General features: G+C 38.8%; 1 protein-coding gene and 2 long non-coding RNA genes across 3 annotated transcripts; 2 read left to right on the top strand and 1 right to left on the bottom strand.

The window, feature by feature from the left end:
• Positions 1 to 731: 731 nt before the first annotated feature.
• On the bottom strand, positions 732 to 4,388 carry LOC133728645 (uncharacterized). The gene is made up of 3 exons (XR_009855941.1): positions 3,308 to 4,388; positions 3,048 to 3,206; positions 732 to 976 (listed from the first exon to the last, which is right to left on the bottom strand). It is a non-coding gene; the product is annotated as an uncharacterized LOC133728645 (long non-coding RNA).
• A 3,743-nt stretch (positions 4,389 to 8,131) lies between these two features.
• On the top strand, positions 8,132 to 20,114 carry LOC133731094 (1-(5-phosphoribosyl)-5-[(5-phosphoribosylamino)methylideneamino] imidazole-4-carboxamide isomerase, chloroplastic-like). The gene is made up of 7 exons (XM_062158553.1): positions 8,132 to 8,186; positions 8,286 to 8,378; positions 18,493 to 18,560; positions 18,656 to 18,863; positions 19,295 to 19,380; positions 19,488 to 19,589; positions 19,957 to 20,114. Exons 1-7 carry the CDS (start codon positions 8,132 to 8,134, stop codon positions 20,092 to 20,094), a joined length of 750 nt encoding a protein of 249 aa, XP_062014537.1. The 3' UTR covers positions 20,095 to 20,114.
• Positions 20,115 to 20,966: 852 nt separating this feature from the next.
• Positions 20,967 to 22,396, top strand: LOC133728646 (uncharacterized). Its single transcript, XR_009855942.1, has 3 exons — positions 20,967 to 21,605; positions 21,854 to 21,903; positions 22,041 to 22,396. It is a non-coding gene; the product is annotated as an uncharacterized LOC133728646 (long non-coding RNA).
• The last annotated feature ends 778 nt before the right edge of the window (positions 22,397 to 23,174 follow it).

Genomic DNA, 23,174 nt, shown 5'->3' with positions numbered 1-23,174 from the left:
TTGGAACTTCAGTCGGTTTTCTCCTTGCTGATAATCTCCATTGATGATGTTGTAGAATATCACTTCCAGTTTAGAATGATGAAAATGATTTAGGATCCAGAGAAGCTTCTCCAATCTGAAAGCAGATGACAGAGAATGTATTATTAAGGGTGTTTCATACACTTCATGATATGGGGTCTGCAAATATGCAAATTATGCAGTGTAGTTTATGCGTGCGTGTTAAGGGTGGTTTGAAGGCAATGCAGAAAGAATAATAGTAAACTTTCACTTATATATGAAAAGAAAGATACATACCAAACCATACAACAATGACATGTATTTGGATCATACCCAAGAAAATTTGTTTGAAGATGAATGTACGATATAACCTTCTACTCCCCTCCCTTCAATTGGATTTGCATCGAAAAGAGTAACCTGTAAAAATTAAAACATTTGGTAAGAAACTGTAGACTTTTGAATCCCATCAGGAAATTTAGACCAATATATTGGCAAAGAATGAGCTATATCTGGTTCAAGGGAATCAATTATCTCATCACTATCAAACCTGTTACTGATTTTGAGCTTTTAAAAGTAGTTATTCACTTATATTTAAGTTTCTAATATCACGATTACCATCGAAAAGAGTAACCTGTAAAAATTAAAACATTTGGTTAGAAACTGTAGACTTTTGAATCCCATCAGCAAATTTAGACCAATATATTGTCGAAGAATAAGCTATATCTGGTTCAAGGGAATCAATTATCTCATCACTTTCAAACCTGTTACTGATTTTGAGCTTTTAAAAGTAGTTATTCACTTATATTTAAGTTTCTAATATCACGATTAACTCTTTTAACTTTTTATCTTCTACTATGCTAAAATAGTGATGAAGATGAACAATAGTCTGCTAATTCCGAACATGTTCACCATTGTGAATCGCATTTTTCCATTCTTCTGCCTTACCATCTGCCCATTGTTGTTCAAATTCAGTTTCAACCTGCCACAGAACCACCATGATTTAAATATTTCAAATTCATGCCTAGCATGTGAAGAGAGTGATTAGTTATAGGAAAAATCGTCCAAACAGTGTCTGAACTTTTCCAGACTATTAATTTTCATACCTGTACTTCAAAAAATATCAAAATGGTACCTGAGTGTCTGAGCCCGACCCAATTTCAGTACCTAGTAATAGTAAAATCGTTAACTGGGTTAACTTTTGAAGGATATTTTCGTCATTTTACTATTCATCATCTCCATCCTCTTCTTCTCCTCCACCGAAACCCATTGAAGGGTACCCAGTTGAGGGTTTATCAATTGGAGGGCATGAAACCTGTGTAATCTTTCCATCTCTCAAGTTGTCATTTGATATTGGACGATGCCCACAACGTGCTACTGCCCAAGACTTCCTCTTCATCTCACATGCCCACAACGTGCTACTGCCCAAGCTCCCTTCTTTTCATATATGGGTTTTTCTCAGGAATTGTTTATATTGATGGGTTTTTTTGGTTTAATAGATTATAAAGATAAGGTCTTTGATGGTTCTGGGTTATGTATTGATTTGCTGTGTACTTGTGATGTTGGAAGATTTTAGCGTTTTGAAATATTACTGCTCAGTGAATCACTTGGATGATGAACATGACATGACTGCTAATGCATTTTGGGATTCTTTGTTTTGATTCAGAAATTTAGATGGTATGAGGAATTTGTTTGGGTCTGAATTGCTTGTTTCGGAATTGCAGTGAGAGAAAACTTGTGAGGAGCAAAGAAGGAATTTGCTGGGTAAACTGAAGATCATTTGAAGTCCTTCAAAGTGTTGGTCAGATTATAGGGGAAGTTTTAGGTAATTTATGCCCTCTTAATCTTCTGCTTAGATTCAATCTTTTGTTTCTTGTCTCGGTTTTATGATTTGAGGAGCTTTGCTTATAGATTTGATTATTGAGTTGGGTATTGTTTGTGAATGAAATCAATGAATCAGGGTAAAGTTTTGAGCTTTTACATATTCTTGTTTGTGGGTTACTATCAATTTTGCAGATCTTGTGATACATCGGAATTGATCTGAATTTTGTTGGATTGAGTTTGAAGATCATTAATTGAAGGAAAAATTGGTAACCTTATTTGAGTTTGAATGTGGGTGCTTTCATTTCGGGGTTTGTGATTCCATGTATTTGGGGATTACATGGCTCATAATTTTGGTACGGCATCCATTCCAACTTTTGTTCTCTGTTTTTATCCATTCCAACTTTTCGTTGCTTCTCTTTCCTTTCGATCTTTTGGCTACATGCTCCTCCCTCTTTAGCATGTTTGAGTTGAGTATGGACTATACTCTACTGAGGTCGAAAGCTACTCAATAAGAGAGGTGTCGGTGATGGGGTGGAGGAGAAGAAGAGGTTGGAGATGATGAATAGTAAAATGATGAAAATATCCTTTAAAAGTTAACTCCATTAACGATTTTACTGTTACTAGGTATGAAAATTGGGTCGGGCTCAAACACTCAGGTACCATTTTGATATTTTTTGAAGTATAGGTATGAAAATTAATAGTCTGGAAAAGTTCAGACACTGTTTGGACGATTTTCCCTTAGTTATATATAAACTCTTGCTGAAATAAAGATCAGCCTAAACCAATAGAAAAAAAATCATAGTAATTCATAAGAAACCAATGATCACATGGTAAATATAAGCAAATCTATTAAACATATAATACCAAACCAAAATTTGGGAATATGACCAAGTATGCATTCTGCATAGGATGTTTCAGCAGCTACTTGTTTGTGGACTGTTTCTCTTTCATTTGAAAAAGGACTATTGCAATACACCTAGAATCTCCTACGACCAATGCATTTTTGTATCATATGAGTGAACTTTACATAATGATCTATTCAGACATCGTCTAGGATTGCCTCCTTTACAAAATGTGAACAGTACATATTTTTTCCCCATGTATATTAGATTACAGCAATGTAAAGAGAACAGTCTGATTTCAATTTCACAAAGGACATAAAGAAACTATGCATAATTGATCCACATATTAGAGAAAAAAAAAAGGAGAAAACTTTGGTATTAACCAACCTTTTCAAAGTTAAAGCCTTGAATTTCACGTTGAGAGTTTTGTAACAAAACCATCCCTGATGATGGTGCAAGGGATTTCCAAGGCCATCGGTATTGACTCATCTTCTTCGGCTAATTTTCTCTGATTGCTTTTCATGAGAGCTTGAATGCCACCAGCACCTTTGTAAACAGTTAACTGCTAACCTTATTAATGACAGTAAAAAAAGATTTCCTTTCTTACAGTGGTGATGTTTCTAACACTGAGAGGGAGAGAGAGGTACCTGAGATAAGAGAAATGATATGGTTTACCCATTTCAAGGTCCCAATAGTAGATAAGAAACCTTCCTGACAAAAGAAATAATATTCAAAAGATATTTTTAAGGTTTCAATTTCAAAAGAAGTATGATGACAAAAAGATTGCGACAACTAAGACACTAAATGGCTTTGCAACAGTAGATATAGATTACAATATTACGCTGATAGCAAAATTATAATCTAAGAATATGAAAGGTAGAGTGATATAAAGTTGGTGAATTGCGATCTGTGTATAATGTATAGAGCATGCTTGCTGTCGAAATTCCTCTCAGAGCTCCCCTTAGAAATGGCTTGTCCTTTGAATTTCTAGTCAATGACTTTGTAGACAAAAACCACAACGATGGAATGAGTGTTCAAAGTACAGAAAAATTGATTTGATTAAGGAACTTATAACAACTTTACCATCTGTCTCTCATTTTATAGAGGCTGTGCCTTAACATCTTATAGAGGTTGTCCTTAATCGAATCAATTGTTTTTTGTGCTTTAAAGTGCCTCACCATCTGTCTTTCATTTGATTCGATTAAGGAACTTATAACTGTACAAAGCTGTGGTTAAGTGTCCCTAGCATACATTCCAATAGCCCAACAATTTTTTAACAAACAACCAGCAAAACACACAAAACAAAGAAACAAACGACGTAGGTAAAACTAATACAGCCTCTATTCCAGAAAACAAAAAAATTGTGCTAATTCCCAAACTCTGGAGAAACTGAGCCCAAAGTAATATGCAGAATTTAACTCTGATGATGTTTAATTAACAAAAGAAAGAAAGAACAGAGGTTTTTGTTTTGATAGATTGCAGAATTTCAGAAATGAATCAGTATATATTAACTTAAATATTAGCTTCCCATCTTTGACTACTACTACATAGATATTTGACTACTACTTCATAGGCTTTTCTTTCTTTCTGAAATATTCAAACACATTAAATATATCACAATCAGATATATGTATAAATTTGATTATGCAGTGAATATGAATGGAGTTAGGAGAAGGTTTGGAACTAACCAGTCCAAGGTACTTGATGCATTGGCTCTGTAGAACTGTCCTCGAGCATTTCTCGAGATTTATTTCTTTGCCATCTGCAACATCTAGCCTGCATTATACGAATTGGTTAGTTCGACCACTCTTAAGAAACAAACAAAATCAGTAAAAATTTCTTGTTCATCAGAACAGATTAATACAGAAATATAAAATATCTAAAAATTGCATACTGATTACCAAAACAATGCAATAAAGCCCAATTGTATTGATGTAAATCAAGCAAAATATCTATCTGAAAGAAAAGATGCAGATTTATCAACGATATAACAAACAAAGAAGGTATTTCTATTACCTTGAAGTTGTTACAGTTTATCACCCAGATTTGAAAGCATACAACAAAGAAAGTCTGTACAACATGAAAATTAATATTGTTTTAAAAGGAAGAAGAGTAAATAATTCAATTGACAAAATAATAGCAGTAAACTTGTAGGTTGAATTCTTTGTTTGGCATCAATTCCGTCAGTTTTTAGACAATGCTCGATCTCACTTCAATTGTGATTGTACAGTTTGTACTTTTAAGGGTTAAAAGTCGTCTTGTTCGTATTTTATTTATAAATATTGAAAATGAGAAAAAAGATAATAGCAAAGTCAAACATTGTTTTTTTTTTTTTTTTTGAATCGGCCCGAGGGGCAATAATATCATTCATCACAAACCAGAATAGACCGTTACATACCCTTCCGCTGCCATTTAAGGACATAGGCAGACAAGAAGATAGCGGTAGTACCCACAATGGTACATAGAAATAGACCCACTCATTAGACATCAAATACGTAGAGGTAGCGGAGATCCTCCATTGGTACTACGCCAGAGGCGCTAAAAGATCTAGGTTCCTAATACAAGGAAATTATTGTAATTAGACAAAGCCAAAAACATAGAGTTGGGCCAAGAGCAAAAGCCCTAGCCCATTACAGCCCAAATATAGCCCAAACAGGAGAAGCCCAAAAACCACATGGCCCAGCAGAAAGCAGGCCCAAAACTTTATCTCCCCATGTGTCTGTGCAACGCCGTCAGCTCCCACCACCTGCCTGACTGTCCGCCGTAACTCGCCGCGCCGACAACTCCCAGCCGCGCTGGCACGACCCAGCATACAACGACCACCGCTAAAGTCAAACATTGTTTATTCTAGCAAACATATTTATAGGTTCACAAAGTTATAATGTAACATATTTATAGTTAGAATACATTACTTATTGTAATATGGGGTTAAGGCTCTATGTCCTCCCCTTGTATTCTATGATTTCATTAATCAAGGCTTAAGGGCAGCCACACCGGCCCTTCTTCAAAAAAAGATATAATGTAACATATTTAACCCTAAAATTTTCCCCAAACTGTATCCAATTGAAAGAGAGAACTGAAATAGATACTTACGCTTTGAGGAGAATCGAAGATGAGCAAACTTGTGCGGAGATTGGTCTCAAAATGGGAGGAAGAAGAAGAAGAGTTGCTAGCCTGTTCTTGATTTGGGTCACCAATTTCGAGGAGAGAGAAACAGATCGGCGTACCTTGTAAGCTGTAGAAGACGATCGGAGTTGTTTGGAATTGGATTTTCTTTCTTTCTTTTGGATTGCGAAAACAAAGTAGGAGTCGTTTCTGATTCTTCTGAATTTGAGAGAGTGGAGGAGGGCAAAAGAAGAAAACAAAGCTGAGACACGCCCAGCCAGAACAATTAGCCGACTTTCTTTGGCACCCGAAATTGTGAGAAAAAGCCAAGGCCAAAACCAGCATTTAATTCCAGAGTTATCATTGAATTTGCAGACTGTTCAAGAGAGTAATTGCTTGTATAGACAATTATACTGTTGATTGTGATTCGTAGATTTGGTTTGATTTGAAAATTTTGATTGTGATGGAGAAATTTGCAGATTTGTTTTGATTGTGAGATTTTGGGGGATTCAGTATAATCTAATGAGTACATTGTACAGCAGAATGCAATGAGATATTACAACGTGGACAAAGAGTTTCAATGAAGAAGACTTGAGTTGGTACTTATGGGGCTGAAGTTGGTTTGAGCGAGCCTTCTCCATCAGCTCTTTCCACTTCTGAGATAACAAATACAAATCCAACTGTGCCAACAAAAGCAAATTACCACTCAGTAAGTATAATACAAACTATTACGATACTATATAATATTAATTCTTATAATTCACAAATATCACACCTTATCTGCAGCAATGGCGATGTTTATGCTACTGTTGTAATAAAAGCTTTTTCCATATCTGCATCTGGCATTTACAACTGGGTGCTGAGCAAGTGCCATAGCAACCGCCTTGGCAGGCAAGGCAATCATGGTCACACCCTTTCATTTCAGCTGTACAATACCAATAAATCTAGCTCAAATCGTATAAATGCAAACACCAATCACAGCAAATCGACATTAATTCCAAATGAAAAATCCTAACGAAAACAAACACCTTCGCTAATGTACCTTATTGTACATCGCATCAAAGTAATAATAGGATGAAATGACTAAGCTTCTTGAATTTCAAACCATGCCGACCACTATTTTCAATCAGAATAATCCACATCCAGGTGAGCTAATTGAAAGTACTATTAAGGTGTATGAGATTTAGGAACAAGAAGGGCTGCAGAATCACAAAACCAAAGGATGAAAACAACAACAAAAGTGACTAAGAGAAAGAATAGTCAGACCAAGTATAATATCACAGCAATCTTGTACATAAAAGAAAAAGAGATTAACTTTGTCATGAAAGCTAAAGAACGGCTGGCACCTAAATAAAACATTACATATGAATACACACACTTATTTTGTGAGCCCCCAAAAATTTTGTTTAATTTTCAAAGGTAATTTTCTCCAATAAGATTTTTCCGCAAGGTGATTCAAGTGAAGAAATTGACCTTGGAGATTAATTCGGTGTCGAGACTTCGATTTGGGCCTTATAATTTAAGTTTCGGCCAGAGTCCTTCGTTTTGGGCCGAGAAGGCTACTAAAGTTCATTGAAGCAAAAGATCGTCGAAGCAAATTTGAAAGGAAAACGAATTAACGAAATGTTACGAGCCCAAAACCGAAAGCAGTAAGCAAGGATTGTTCCGTAATTTGTCGCAAGGGCAAAATGGGTATTTCACGGACATGGGTGTAAATAGGAAAGTGAGAAAACCCTAGCATCATTTTCTCCTCCCTCTACTTTGCAGCCGCGTCCTCCCTTCTCTGTCTCTCCCCGACCTCTCTCTCGTCCTCCCACTGCCAACGCCGGAAAACACCATCTCCGGCCACTATCTCGCAAAACCGCCACCACCCATCAACGCAACACCAAAATGCGACCTAAACCCAAGAGAAATCGAAGCCGTGCATCGACCCGACCTCTCTCTTCCGCTCTCCTTCTCTCTGCCATCACCGGGAAACCCAACTTCCGGTTACCACCTCACGTCACCGCCACCATCCTTCGAACCAGCTCCCAATTTCGATCAAAACCCAAAGGCAACTACCCCAACCGACGCCGGAAAATCGCCGTACACACCACCGCCGATGGCATCGAATCTGCATGCCTTCGTTCTCCAACCTCCAGTCCAAATCGAGCTAAACCACCTCCATAAATGGAATCAGCGCCTCACTACCCACCAATAGCCCATAACCTAGACCTCCGATTTCGACTGGAGCCACCCAGCACCGCCGTGAGAGCCACCGGCTTACCTTTTTCGTCTGGTAAGCTATATTTCGTCCTCTCCCTTTGGATAATGCCATGAGTCATTGTGAATCGAAAAGCCTAATTCACTGCTCTCTGATTTGGAATATGAGGTTTGTGGAATCTGGAAAATTGAAGCTTTGGAGAAGAAAGGAGCTACTGGGTCAGTTTCGACTGAAGTCGAAATAAGGTAAGAATCTCGACCTGTGTTTGGATGGAATATTGGTTGAGGGTTGTTCATTGATCGTGTATTGTCTGCTAGGAATTCAGATGGTTAATGGATGTGGAATTCTGCGTTTTTGGAGTGTTGGAGGAGAGGAAGCTGCTGGGTTAATTTCAGTTGAAACTGGAAAAGGTAAGAACCATGTACATGTTCTGTTTTTGGATGCCGAAATGGTTGGTTACTGATGGTCTGGTATTTATTAGGTGTTACACGACTGTTGATGGTAGATTGCAGCAATTGGAATTAGCCCTTAGTTTGGAGAAGAAGAATTGGTAAGGGTCTGGGTCTCTAGTTACCGAGTACTGTTGGTGTGATGATGTTCAAATGGTTGTAATTGTGGCTTATAGATTGAAAGCATTGAGTTTGAATTGTTGTTGATTAAATGGTGGGAACCCGGTTAATTGCTTGATTGATTAATGCCTCTTAAAGTTATCGATTACAATAAAGTATAATGTGGACAAGCATGAAATGGCTAGATGTGTGGAGAAGATTAGTGTTGTTAGTTAAAACGATGACGGAGTTTGAATTGCCATATTGTAAAATAAATGGTTGCTGTAAAAGAAAATGAGGAGCTTGAGTAATCATCAATGTTGATTGGGGTTCGGAAATGAAAACGGTGGATTGTATTTGATTGAACTAGATTAGGATGTTGGATTAATGTTCATGAAATAAGGTTAAAAATCGGAGTATTCTAGTGTCGCCATATCCCGAAGTTATCGTAAGAATGTGATCATTCGGGAATGGTAATTACTATTTATTTGCTATTATTTAACGATTGAGTAAAAAGGGTCAAACCGGTTGACTTGGAATACATTAAGAAAATAAGTATAATCACCATATCCCGAAAGGAGTTTGAAAGGCGAAATCATTCGGGAATGGTAATTATTATTTAATTGCTTAAGATTTAGAAGCTAAATAAATTGAGGTCAAATTGGTTGACCGAAATTTTAACATGGAAAGAAGTGTGATCACCATCTCCCGAATGAGCTTACTACGTTAAGTAAATTGTTCGGGAATGGTTACCATTAAATATCGATTCAAGTTAATTTGGTAACTCATTAAGAAATTAAGCAAATGAGTTATGAATTGAGTACTTATCGGATTTAGTTTTTGTTAAAGGACTCGAGCGTGTGCACTTGGATTTGGACAAATGATTGAAAGTCGGGAACGAACCCGAATGTGGACGAGCACTCCATATCCAGGTAGGGTGAGCTGTTCCTTCCTTGTTAGAGGCTTTTCTATATGTGGAATGCTCTAGTATAATAATATGTTGCTTGCAAGTATGCTTTTGGTTGTTCATTAGTCGATGCCTCGTGATATCCGTGTTTCCATAAATGATAATTGCTTATTACGAAAACCGAGGCTAGACTTGCATATTGAGATACTGTACCCTTTGTATGTTTGTACTTGTGACCTGAAAGTGAATGGGACCTAGACGCGTAGATTCCTAGGGATCCCACGGTGTCGATAATCGTGAACCTCCGGAGGGGGCCGTGCTCCTATGTTTGTCAAGGAAGAGTGAGTACAGACAGTGAACCAGTCATAGGAGACTCAGGGCCAGGAAATGGACACTTTCGCTACTTGTAGTCGGAAGTACTACAGAGTAGTTGGCCGGTTCTCGAAGGATGACGAACCAGGTCGGTCACCGATTTATTTGAGTTTAGCAGGCAGGTAAGTATCTCGGAGCTCCAAATTGTGTGAAGCATACTGCTTATGTTTTATAAAAGAAATTCATGTTTGTGGTTGCCTCTTTTAAAAGTATTTCCGATAAACGTGCTCAATATTATGTAGTAAATATTTTTGATTATTATTATTAATTTTAAACCTAGCATGGTTGGGTCGGCCCCTACTGGGCATGCGAGGACGAAAGCTCACCCCTACAATAGTGTGCAGGTTTGAGCACGTGGTTGGGAAGCATATATGGGAGGCACATGGCTCGGCTTGGCATATTCTTCTTGACTTTATCAAAAGAAGGTTTTGGTCCCTTGTTGGATTTTGGAATCACTTGTTTGGTTACTTTTTATTTATTTATTTATTTCCTACTCGTTTACCAAAATTCCGGGAGACCCGTAACTCTGGGGCGCGTCTCCCATACTTGTAGTTAGTGTTTTGTTTTCCAAATTGGGATCCTATTGTAAGCTCAAATCCTTAGCCCACTTTAAATTCCGCTTTGAAAGTATGTTGTTCGGTTGCTAGAATGATTTGTCCAAGAAAGTGTTTTGTAAACCAACAATCTAAACCCAAAAGGCCTTGCGATTTCAGGTTTATGAGTTATCGGGATGTTATTCGTGACATGTCGGTTTCTCATTGGCTTGGGGTCGCGGCGCTGTGGGACCCCCCTTTCAGGTCACCACATATTTGGTTGGGTTTTACCATCTTGGTCGACATAAAAGAAAGTTACTATCAAAACTCCAAAAGCAAGAAGCTGCAAACTTACTATTTCTTCATAGCAACCATGACCAAGATCATTAAGGAGATGTTGCCTCTAATTGTACGGATCGCAAGAAATGCTCAAGATCTTCTCATCAAAGTGTTGTGTAGGTGAGAATAAATGAATATATAGTGTTACACCCCACATCCGATTTACCCCTTTTACTGAGTTGCACGAATCACTTTATGTTTTACCATTCGTGGTTATAGTTTTATCTTTTAGGGGGGTGGCTAAAAGTTGACTTTTTATGGGTTAACAATTTGAGTAAATTTCCTTCATGAAAGTTGTAGAGGACGTTAAACCGAGCGCGTGCATATGTGGTACGTAAAAATCGGAGTTCGTATGCAAAAGTTATGAGTGAAATACGGAAGTTACTATTCATGGTAAAATTAAGACAAATAAGGAAAGTTACCGGGTAGGTTTCCAAAACCGGAAACCCACCCCTTTTTCTCTCTCCTCTCCCCCGACTCTTCTCCCTTCCCTTCGGGTTTTCTCGTCCTCCCTTCGATTCCACACTTTCCGGCCACCAACCGGCGTGCAGCCGGCCACCACAGGAGCGCCTCTTCCCTCTCTAGACCCTAGTGACCTGGGATTTTGGAGATTTGGCCGAGAAATTCCAGATCGAAGCAAAGTTCGCTCCGGCTGCAGTTTGGGGTTTCGCCGATTTCCGGCAATTCCGGCCACCTCCGGCCACCAAGTTAACGTCGAAGGTTCGGTTTTTGATGGAGATCATTTCCCCTAAAGTATTTCATTCCAATTTGCATTGTAGAGGTCGAATTAACGATTTGCATTTCTAGGGTTCTTGAAGCTTCGGGGCTTTCCTTCACCGGCTTGATTCGACCACTTCGAGGTAAAATTGGTTAATGTTGTAGTTGGGAAGTTGATTGGGCTTGTTGTGTAGATGCTATTGCCGGAATTTGGTAGTCATCGGAGGTAGTGGTCGCCGGCGCGTGGACCCCACGTGCCGCCACTGTAGGTGGCGCGTAGAGCAGCGTTTTAATTATGGTTTTAGTTCCATAAATCCTATGTTGATTGTAGAATTTGATACATGAAGTTTGGTGGAAATCGGAGGAATTACGAATTGAGTATAAATGGTTTATTATCGATTTACGTGAATTCGATCGCCGAATTTCTTTCGAATTCACTTTAGATCTTACATCGATGAATGATTAATGTTGGAGTATTAAGGATGGATATTGTGGAGAGTTGAGGAGTTGGATTTTTGGAAGGGGGATGTTTTGAATTTCCATTTCTAAGTATCGTAAAGTTAATTTCCGTCCTGTGAAATATATATATATTTATGAATGCTATTCGTACAGGACGAGAGGAGTCTCCATACGAGGAAAATCATGAGCGATGTCAGGATTGACCGCATACTGTGAGTGGACTTTTATTTTTAAGAATGATGCATGCATTTATTTTCATGAAATAATAATTTATGGGCTAAATACTGTTTAACACCCTGTGGTTTGGGTCGAACATCAATTCAGTCCCTCGACTTTCAATTTCATCAAAAACACCCCTACACTAACCATTTCTCGTCCAATTGATCATTCCGTCGTGATTCCGTTATAGTCAACCGTTAAGTGCCATGTCAGCATTTCCAACTCAGTAAAAGTGGGTCCCACATGGAAGGAAAATTCCAAAAATAACCCTGACTGAACAGGGATTAACTATGGTTTATGGTTGACTATAATAAAAATAAAATAAAAAACTTATTAATTTAATACTTTAATTATTATTATTATTATTATTCTTTTTTTAATAAAACACCAAATTTTGCGGTTCTCTCCCTCCCTCTCACCCACCATCACCACTGCCACTACCACCGCCGCCGCCGCCACCACCCAGTCCCCAACCTAACCGGCTGACTCAATTGGAGTCAGCACTGAGAGCATCACCTTGAACTGGTACTTTGGAAACGACAAGTCGATGCTGCTACGCAACTGTATTTTCCGGTTCGGCAACCGGCTATTCTCCTCTTCAACAAGCGCAGAACCGGTCCAAAAATTTCAAACTTCAAACCCAACCCGATTTCCCTCAATCCTTTCCATGGCCTACTCGGCCATCGTCGTCGATCTTCTTCCATCGACCACTACTCGCCGTGACGCCTCCTACAGACGAAAGCAAAGGTCCCTGAGCCTCTGCAATCACGACTACGTCCACCGCCGTGATCGGCCTCTACGCCGCCGCCTTTCTCTTCAGCGTCGTCCGCCGCCTGAACTACGACATCATCAACTTGCTGGAGAGCATTAGACTACTAACAGCAATTCAACCAAACCAACTAGCATGGGAAGTGAAGAAACTAAACAAAATCAAAGAGCCTTGATCCAGATACACAAAGAATACCAAATTGCAGAACATCATCAACTGGACCCGATCTTTCAATCTTTGATTATGGCGGTTCCTTCCCATTCTCCATCATGGCGGGTTGGAATGAAATGGCGGCGTTTACGATCTCGGAGACGTCCTCGATGGAGTGGAAATCAGACGGCGGAGAACCGATCGCTGCGATGGCGGAGACCGCGGCGGTTTGATCCAGAAGCTTCTGGCTCTCGGACTTGGATTTTCCGAAGGGAATTTGGGCCTTCTGCTCGGCGGAGAAGCCCATGGAGGTGGAGGCGAGAGCGGAGAGGTGGTTGCAGACGGAGGGCCATTCGAGGATTTCAAGGGTTTCAGATTGGAAGGAATGGGCGAGGGAGAAGTTAGTGACGGCAGAGGCGGCACTGGCGGTGGGTTTGGGGAAGAGGTATGAAGATTTTGGGGAGCAGAGGAAGAAGGTTAGGTTGAATGGAGTGAGGGATGTGAGCATTGGTTTTTGCATCTTATCCGTTTGAAAACTATGGAGTCAGGGTTATTTTTGGAATTTTCCTTCCATGTGGGACCCACTTTTACTGAGTTGGAAATGCTGACATGGCACTTAACGGTTGAATATAACGGAATCACGACGGAATGATCAATTGGACGAGAAATGGTTAGTGTAGGGGTGTTTTTGATGAAATTGAAAGTCGAGGGACTGAATTGATGTTCGACCCAAACCACAGGGTGCTAAACAGTATTTAGCCCATAATTTATTTATCATTTTATTATCGAGCATAATATTTTGTCTTGGATTATAATTTTGAGATTGTTTTTCCATATAAATTTCGGATACGAATTTATTATGCTCGGAGTTTGATTTACTTGTTTTCGGGAATACGATTAAATTTTTGAAGATTAATTATGAGTTATTCTCAATTATGATTTAAGAAATGGATTTGTGATATATTTCGTGGATACTAAGCTTTTGGTGTTTATATCCGATATATGATCATTATTTGAATTTATGATTCATGCGATTTTCGACGAATTATCTTCCGAAGTATTTCCGGAATTTAAAAGTATAATTTTATTCGTCGATTTTAAGATTTTTTTTCTGGAATATCATTGGAATTGAGATTTCTCGAGGGAATTATTATATATTATTCATTGCTTCTTCAATTATGTTTTAGAGAATATTTTTGGCGTGTGGGACACGCCGTCGTTTCGTTATTATTTTCTCACTTATATATTTTAAGTTTTGGCGTGCGGGGTCACGTCGTTGGATTACATTTTATCTCGTGAGAATATGGGGAAGCCTTATGGATTTACTGGTTTTTGAATGTTTTTCCTCACCATACTCGGGTCATTCGATTAGGTCTCCTCCTCACTTACTTTGTGTTTGTGAGTGGCAGTTGAGGTAGCTTATTCTCTTCCTCACGTGGGTGGCAGTCGAGGTTATTAGTTCTCCTCCTCGCACAATCTATGTGTGAGTGGCAGTCGAGGGTAGGTAGAGCCTGAGAGGCTCCATTCCCGTATGGTGAACTCTCTTCCCCGTATCCTTTTATTGTTGTTCTTGACTAGCGGGGCTAGTCCGATTTCTGTTTAACCAGCGGGGCTGGTCCTATTTCTCGAGCATCGGAATTTATATTCTTCTTCGTGGTTATTTGTGACTAGCCCCATTTCTTGAGAGGAGCTTCTCGTGGCTTGTTTTCATAATTATTGCATGCATCGAAAGTTTTTAATGAAATAATTGTGGGAAAGTATAAAAATCCATTTTGTTTAAAAATTGTTTATTTTTGTCCACTCACGCTAACATTTTTATATACTTTTCCCCTGGGCCCTTCGGTTTCAAATGCCCAGTTTACAGTGTTGCTGCTCGGCGTTCAGGAGTGAGCCATAGTGACCGCATCCGCTTCCGTCATCATATTTTGTAGGTTATTTATTTAGCCTACGGTACTCTATGTTAAACTTTATTCCTAGAATGCTCTGATTACTAAGGGATATGTGACCCAAACTTGTATGAATTATATTTGAGGTCTATGACCTAACTTTGGTGATTGTAGTAACTTGTACCCATTTTGGATAATATGTTTGACGTTGTTAGCTTGTGATGGGATTTGTTGAATTTGGGAGCAAGGCGGCTCCAGGAGTTGTGGTTGGACTATTAGAAGTGAATTTTGTTTTCCGCAGGGTTTTGGGTTATCCATTTTTAAGGGAGGTTATGCCGAAATTTTTGGTAAATCTCCTTTAAAGGTGGGTCCCGCAGGGCCACTTCGGATTCCAGGGTGGGATTCGGGGTGGGTCTTGTCATATAGTACTTTAGTTTATGTTCTGCTATTGACATATGCATTCTTTGCTAGATATACTTACGGGTATATAGTTGGTTTGTGAGTAGCTCAAAGCCTTATCTGTAGAACTTTAAGCCAAAGCCTTTTCTATCTGCATGTGAAACCTAATTGTTTCAATGAACAGGGCCAGTTGAATTATTGGCGAATCTAGAATTCAACAGAATAATAATTTCTTAGTAGTTTACTTGAATTTGTTGAAGAATGAGAGAATTTGAGAGAAATTGAAGAGAGAATTGTGTTTCATTATTGAGAATAGGAGCCCTATATATAGGGATTACAAGTACATGTTCTAATATTACAAGGAAAACTAATCCGAGTAGGACTAGGAATTCTAGAACATTCTCTCCTATTACAACCATGAAACTATTCCTAGTTTGATAAGGCACACTAAGTCGATTTTCCTTCAACACTCCCCCTTGTGCCGCTCAAACTTGGTGGTGACGCTTCATCTGTTGCCTCGTTAAAAACCTTGCTCGAGTGAAAAACACTGTGGGACAAAAACACGCTCGAGGAGGATGAAAAAGAGTACAACACGTCCTCTACTCTTTGAGATCGAACATGTAGACATCATAACTCCCCTTGATTGCTACAATCGTGGGAGTTCGGATAACTTTCTCAATCCGATGCTCTTCACATGTTTCTCGAAGATGGATTTAGGTAACAACTTAGTGAATAAGTCCGCTACATTATCCTCTGATCGGATTTGATTCACTTCAATCTTTAGAAGTGATTGTTGTTGCTGATTGTAAAAGAACTTAGGCGATATATGCTTGGTGTTGTCGCCCTTGATGAAACCTAACTTCATTTGCTCAATACAAGCTGCATTATCCTCATAAATGCATGTAGGTTCATCCGTGGTAGACTTCAAACCACAACTTCCTTGAATATGTCTGATTACAGACCTTAGCCATATACATTCACGCACGGCTTCATGTAGAGCAATAATCTCTGCATGATTTGAGGAAGTAGTAACAAGGGTCTGTTTTGTAGACCTCCAAGATATCGCAGTGCTTCCCATGGTAAAGACATAACCCATTTGGGAGCGACATTTGTGAGGGTCAGAGAGGTACCCTGCATCAGCAAAACGCATCAAAATATCATTGTCGTTTTGATGGAGGGGAGTAGGAGGACGCCGGCCACCATGGACGGCGGCGGCAGCAACATGGCCGGCGACCAACTCTTGGAGGGTGGCTTTTTGCCACTTGGGGTCCGATCCCAAATTTTCGTCATTCCTTTTCTCTCTGTAGGGATAAAATAGGCCCATATCAATCGTACCTCTTAGGTATCGAAAGATTGTCTTTACACCAATCCAATGACGGCGTGTTGGCGCAGAGCTATGTCGAGCTAACAAGTTCACTGCGAATGAGATGTCCGGTCTTGTGCATTGAGCTAAGTACAATAATGAGCCTATTGCACTTAAATAGGGCACTTCGGCCTCTAATGATTCTTCGTCCTCATCCTTTGGACGAAACGGATCTTTTCCGGGCTCAAGACTACGGCCGATCATGAGAGTACTCACAGGCTTTGCTTTATCTTCATTAAAGCGCCTTAAGATTTTCTGAGTATATGCAGACTGATGGATCAAAATCCCATCACTACGGTGCTCGAGTTCTAAACCGAGACAAAACCGTTTTTTCCCAAGATCTTTCATCTCAAATTCGGATTTCAAGTATTTAGCAGTTTCCTTCAACTCATCTAGAGTTCCAATTAGGTTCATGTCATCGACATATATAAACTGCTACGATTGCAAATCCGGAACTTGTTCTTTTAATGAACACGCATGGGCATATTTCATTATTAATATATCCCTTCCCAATCAAGAAGTCACTTAGACGGTTATACCACATCGGTCCGGATTGTTTTAATCCATATAGTGAGCGTTTTAATCTTATTGAAAACACGCTCCGTGGTTTAGAGCCACTTGATTTGGGTAATTGAAGTCCATCTGGAACCTTCATATATATCTCTGAATCTAGATCCCCATAGAGATATGTTGTAACCACATCCATAAGCTGCATGTCAAGTTTTTCGGAAACTACCAAACTGACAAGGTAGCGGAACGTTATAACGTCCATTACGGGAGAATATGTCTCCTCGTAGTCGATTCCAGGGCGTTGTGAGAAACCTTGCGCCACGAGGCGGGCTTTATATCAAACCACCTCATTTTTCTCATTACTCTTTCTAACAAAGACCACTACTAGAAATCTGTTCATTTACATCACATCATTTAAATCGGTCAGACTTGCACACGATGTAAAAAATCAAGCTAACATCGTTTTCGAAAGAAACCGATTTAAATGTGTATCATTAACATCGGTTCCTAAAATGACCGGTGTTAAATGTTTCGTTTGAAAATTTGCGGGAACCTCATTTTCCTGAAAGCGCTAAGTGTTTAAGTGAATTATAGGAAGCGGGTACTAAAACTTAAAACTTTCACACTTAGAGAAAAAGAGCGCTCTCGACTCTACCAAAACTGAACTAGAAACCCTAACCTCAGTCTCCACTCTCGACCTCCATTTTGAACCCAGACCCGAGCTCCTCCTCCTTGTCCTCCTCCCTCGAACTCATCACCTCCTTGGCTTCTTCAGCATCGACTTCGTCCAGTCCTTCATCTCACTCGCCTCACCAAATTCGTCGACGAGGACATCATCCAGGCAGTTCTAAATGGCACCGTTCCGTCTTACTCTCTCGAATTGAAGCTTGGAGTTTGGGAGGAAGGATTCAATTACGACGCCGGTCGGAGACGAAGTCCAGCTTGGGTATGTCGTTCTCTGTACGCCAAATCTGTACGTATAATTGTTTCTGTGGACTATTGTTTTCATTTGTGGGCTATTGTTGAAGTATGATTGTTTTTCTTTAGAGTTTACGAAGCGAGAGTTTGTGGTTGGCTTCAATATTAGCTAATTTGTCAAGTCTAGCTTGGGTATGTTTTCTCTTGCTTCCTTCCAATCTTTGTTCCAATTGAAATTGTGATCTATGAAATTGTATGGTCACCTTGAGTTTGAACTATTGATTTTGTTATGCTTTTGAGATTGAACGGTCTCGGTAAAAAGAAGTTTGATGGGTCTAGGCCATCTGCAATGTTCAGTAAGTTTCTGCTTCCATTTTTGGTCTGTAACTTTTTGTATGTAGTAATAACATAGAACCTATTTTTGTTGTTATTTAGTTATCGGGTTAAGGCGAGTACCCATAAGCTGTGCTGTTCGTTTCCGACCCTGTATTGATATACACAAGGTATTGGAGATTCAAAGTTCAAATCTTTTGGGACTTAAAACTCTGTTTGTGTATTGTTACATTTGTGTGATTGTTTTGTGGGTTTTTGTTTGTAGGGGCAAGTAAAACAGATTGTTGGGTCGACGCTTTTGGATTGGAAGGAATATGGGCCGGCTCTGGTTACCAATTTCGAGTCGGATAAGTCGGTGGGGGAGTATGCAAAGATGTATAAGGAAGATGGGCTTACAGGTGGCCATGTGATAATGTTGGGGGCAGATCCTTTGAGTAGAGCTGCGGCCATTGAAGCTCTGCATGCCTATCCTGGTGGGTTAATTGCTAGGTGCCTTCTTGTTATTGTGATTCTTTTGGTCTTTTATACTTTTAAATTGATTCTCGGATTCCATTGATGTAATAGTCTTTGTAGTAAGTATTCCTTTAGTAAGCAGAGATAGTCGTTCTTGTATACGAAAATACACTTTTGTCTTTGGTTGGTAGTAATATGGCTGGATATAATAGTTGAATTAGATTAAAGATTCTAACTTGCATCAGTTAGGATTGCGAGGTTTAGGGAAACTGATATCAAAGAGGTGCCAACTTTTGCAAAAGGATCAGATTTCTCATTATTCATTGCACATGCTGAGATTAGTATAAACCTTGTGAGTGTGCTATTTCACTTTGTTCTCTATGATTGATGATATGTTTAAACTTACAGATTTTCCTCTGCTGAACTTGCTGCAAGGACTGGTATAATCTAGGTGGTTTGCAGGTAGGAGGTGGGATCAATTCAGATAATTCTTTGCAATACATAGAAGAAGGGGCTAGCCACGTCATTGTCACTTCTGTGAGTTCTGTTTTTCTCCTCTTCTAAAATTGAAAAACCATGTATATTTGTTAGAACAATTGATATCAGGAAAACATTTTCTAAAACTTGTCTTGGTTTTCTTGCAGTATGTATTTAATAATGGGCAAATGGACCTTGAAAGGCTTAAAGATCTTGTTTGTGTTGTTGGAAAAGAATGGCTTGTTTTAGACCTTAGTTGTAGAAAGAGGGTATGGAGTTATCCAGAATTATACCTCTTATGTCCTTCATTTGTTCACTTTCTTTACGAGGCTAAGCAGTCTTATTAGACTACGTAGTATTCTTGAGCAGTTTTAATTATTGCCTTTGAAATATCAGTTTATTAAAACTCAGATCATATTATGAATGCTAGAACACAGTGGACGAGTTTTGCAGCAAGCTACTGGAACTATTGTATTTTTTTTTTCTTTAAGCATTTTCAAGTACCATGTTTAGTATATAATAGGCTTTTGTGCTTTAGCCTAATAAGCAACTGTCACACATTCGCCATCTCATTAATGTATTCAAGGCCCTCTTTTATTCGTTGGCCTTAATGTGTATCTGGTCTTTTATGTGCAGGAAGGTAAATATGCAATTATCACAGATAGATGGCAAAAGTTTAGTGACATGTATCTTGACAAGGAAATATTAGACTTCCTTGCCAAGTATGCAGACGAGTTTCTGGTACATGGTGTCGATGTGGAAGGGAAAAAGTAAGTCATTTTTATTGCCATACAGTTTTCATTAGCTTATCTGATCTCTTACACTCTGAGCACTATGCAGACACAGGGGTCATGATAATTGGGATTCTATTTTGTTGTTTCATTTAAAACTTGCTTTCTAATTCCAAGTGGGGGCTATCAAGGCTTGTGTTTGGTTCGTTTTGTTTTGAACCCTGCCACCAGTTTGGTTAATTTTCTAGGAAATCACATAACTCCAATAAGCTGCCACCTGTGGCATTATAGAGCTAGTCAACATGAATTAGCTAGCTAGCTAGGTACCAATTTCTATATCAAAGTCTTTCTTTGTTGATCTTCTTCAAAAGCATACTATATAGTTGGATTATTTGAATTTGTCTCACAAAAGAACCCTTTTTCAATGTCGTAGGTGCTATTTTTTTGTTACTTTATTTCCTTACCATGCATGAAAGCTTCCCGGAGACTGACATGCTCTAATTATCATTTTCTCTGATCCCTTTCTTCTATTTGTTGATCAGTCAGTGCATAGACTTGGACTAATCATAGCATAGCAAGAATCAGATATATAGAAAGGGAGAAAAACTAATATATCTTTGTACGTATATGCTTCTTCTTCTTCTTCTTCTATAGTAAGAACTAAGAACTTCCCCAAGTAAACCCTTTGGAGCAGCTAAGTTTCTGTATGTGATTATTTTTGCTTCTGTAATCCATAAGAAATAGGCCCATGTTCCTAACACTTGAGTTATTGGATCGATTTCAAGTTCAGTAGTCTCCAACTGCTCTAACTTCTTCTTCTTCTTCTTCATCTTCTTGTTTTTCATGCAGCCAAGAGAATGGTTATGGTAAGTGAAATTGCATGAAGTTTTACTACACGGACCAACTTGTGGAACTAGATGAGTCTTTGAGAAGACTGCTTGACGTATTAAAGGTGCAACAAGGAGTGAGGGATGGAATGGAGACTTTGGAAGAATGGTGACCAACTTATTGAATCGGCAAGGGATGAGAAGGAGACCTTGACTTTGGCAAGGAAAATAAATATGTTGGTCAGGCTAATTGAACGTTACTTCGTCCTCACAAAGGTCACATTCAGGGAAGTTTCTTGGCAAACTATTATATTGGCATTCACCTAGAAATCCAACCCAAAACGTTTTGGTTACGGGCTATAAGCTTTTATTGATGTGCTTTTGTTTACTCAAAAGTTTTCATTATACTATTATAAGACTCCATATTCTTGCAGTTTCAATTGAGCATCTTTCTTTCCTTTCCTCTTAACATCAAAGTCATATATGATTATGGATATGCTGTTCCAATGTTTAGGAAGGTGGAGAAATGAGAGCAGGAACAAAGTCTCAAGCATGAGCAGAACCGCAGGCCGAAATCCATTTTGAGAGGCACAGCCTCAGGGCCATATTTCCGAGACATCCAACTCAAGAGTTTTCAGTTACAGAGAGCTGAAGACTGCTACTAAGAATTTTCAAGGCCTTCAAGAAATGGAACCCAGAAGACTTTCAAGGCCTTAAAGAGTGGCAGGTACTATTTTCCCTACCTAGGATATGGTTGAACCTCTTTTTAGCTTATGAGCATTGTAGTGTTTTGTTTGATGGATGACATCCCTTGTTTGATATCAAGAAAAGTTAAAGTTAGTACACAGAGAGGTTGTAGGTTCTATTATAAATCAATCCAACACTCCTTATAGCTAATTAATTACCTTCTATTTTTACTTGGTGGATGAAATCCTTTGTTTGATATTTGGATCAATTATGTCTTTTGCTATACAGGATGAATCACTGGTATAATCAAACAATCAATACCTTGGACAAAAGAAGAGGTCAGTACGTACTCTTATCTTAGTCTGATATGTAAGTGATCAAATCCAAAAGATCGTACACCTTGCAACTAATTATCTTCATTAGCTTGTTTACCCAATCATTGTGCCTTGTGTGTTGCATGTTTATATATTTCTAGTGGGCGGTAAAGACGCGGAAATCATATAGCCAAAATCAAATTGACGAGGTGCGCATTGAAGTGGCTGATTATATACAGAGTTTGATGTAGGACTGTGACTGCCAAGATGTTTTTTGAGTAAGGCTAGCTAGTTTTGGCTTTGAAGCAAATCTTGGTGTGGAACTTTTGTACATTGTTGCTCATATGTTTCCAAGCTAGCTTTTGTAAGTTTAGGGGTTTATTTTCTGAATTATGTTGAATCATGAATTTGGAAAGAAAATTAATGGAAAGCCCCTAATTTTGGATGATGAGAAATGCAATTTTTTTCCCAGCAATAGCTAAATGCAAACTTTTCACATCATGCTTGTCAAAATGAAGTGAAGTATATTAAAACATAATAAAACAGTAATGCCAAGGAAAACGAAGTCAGTTGAGAGATTAGAAATCAGTATCAAAAATGAAATCGATGTCCTATGATTATCAATATATCGAATTGTAACTCAAAACCGATGTAATCAAAACTACTGCACATCGATTTCTAATCACCAAACCGTAATCTATTATGAACATACAAATCACCTACCATGCATGGAGCAAACCGATGTGTGGTCAAAATGTGAACATCGGTTTTACGAACAAACAATACTCATGGGAAATGATGTCTACAAGTGTACTGGACATCGCTTCTGGAATAGAAATCGATGCAAATGTTCAAGTAGGTATTGTTCGACATATACTTTTTTAAGCATAAAATGTGAAAATATGAAGAATTAGACATACCTAACATACAAAAATATGATGATTATAACGATTATACATCGATTTATTTTTTAGAATCGATGTTGGTTGTTGTCTGGGACATCGGTTGAAAACGCGCTTATACTGATGTCTATACTTTTCTCTACACCCACTAAGACATCGGTCGAAAATTAGTTTAACATCGGTCCAGAACCGATGTCTATGAACAAAATTCTAGTAGTGGACCCATTTATGGCCAACAGGTTTTACATCTGGGGGTGTCTGCGTTATAGGCCCAAATACCTGTCTCTTCGCTAGTGAATCCAATTCAGCCTGAATCGCATATTTCCATTTAGGTCAATCCGCTCTTCGTTGACATTCTTCGACAGAGCGAGGTTCGATATCATCATATTCTAT

The sequence above is a fragment of the Rosa rugosa genome, chromosome 2 (genome assembly GCF_958449725.1).
Source record: "Rosa rugosa chromosome 2, drRosRugo1.1, whole genome shotgun sequence".
NCBI classification, from domain to species: Eukaryota; Viridiplantae; Streptophyta; class Magnoliopsida; order Rosales; family Rosaceae; genus Rosa; species Rosa rugosa.
The sequence above is the reverse complement of the archived record's forward strand: the minus strand, read 5'-3'. Positions and strand labels throughout refer to the sequence as shown.

Bases quoted from the DNA above. Each gene is read 5' to 3' on its own strand.
- LOC133731094 (XM_062158553.1), top strand. From the start codon at position 8,132: ATGAGGTTTGTGGAATCTGGAAAATTGAAGCTTTGGAGAAGAAAGGAG. The intron at 8,379-18,492 runs GTAAGAACCATG...GTTGTTATTTAG, and splicing joins TTCAGTTGAAACTGGAAAAG to TTATCGGGTTAAGGCGAGTA. The intron at 18,864-19,294 runs GTGGGTTAATTG...GGTATAATCTAG, and splicing joins AGCTCTGCATGCCTATCCTG to GTGGTTTGCAGGTAGGAGGT.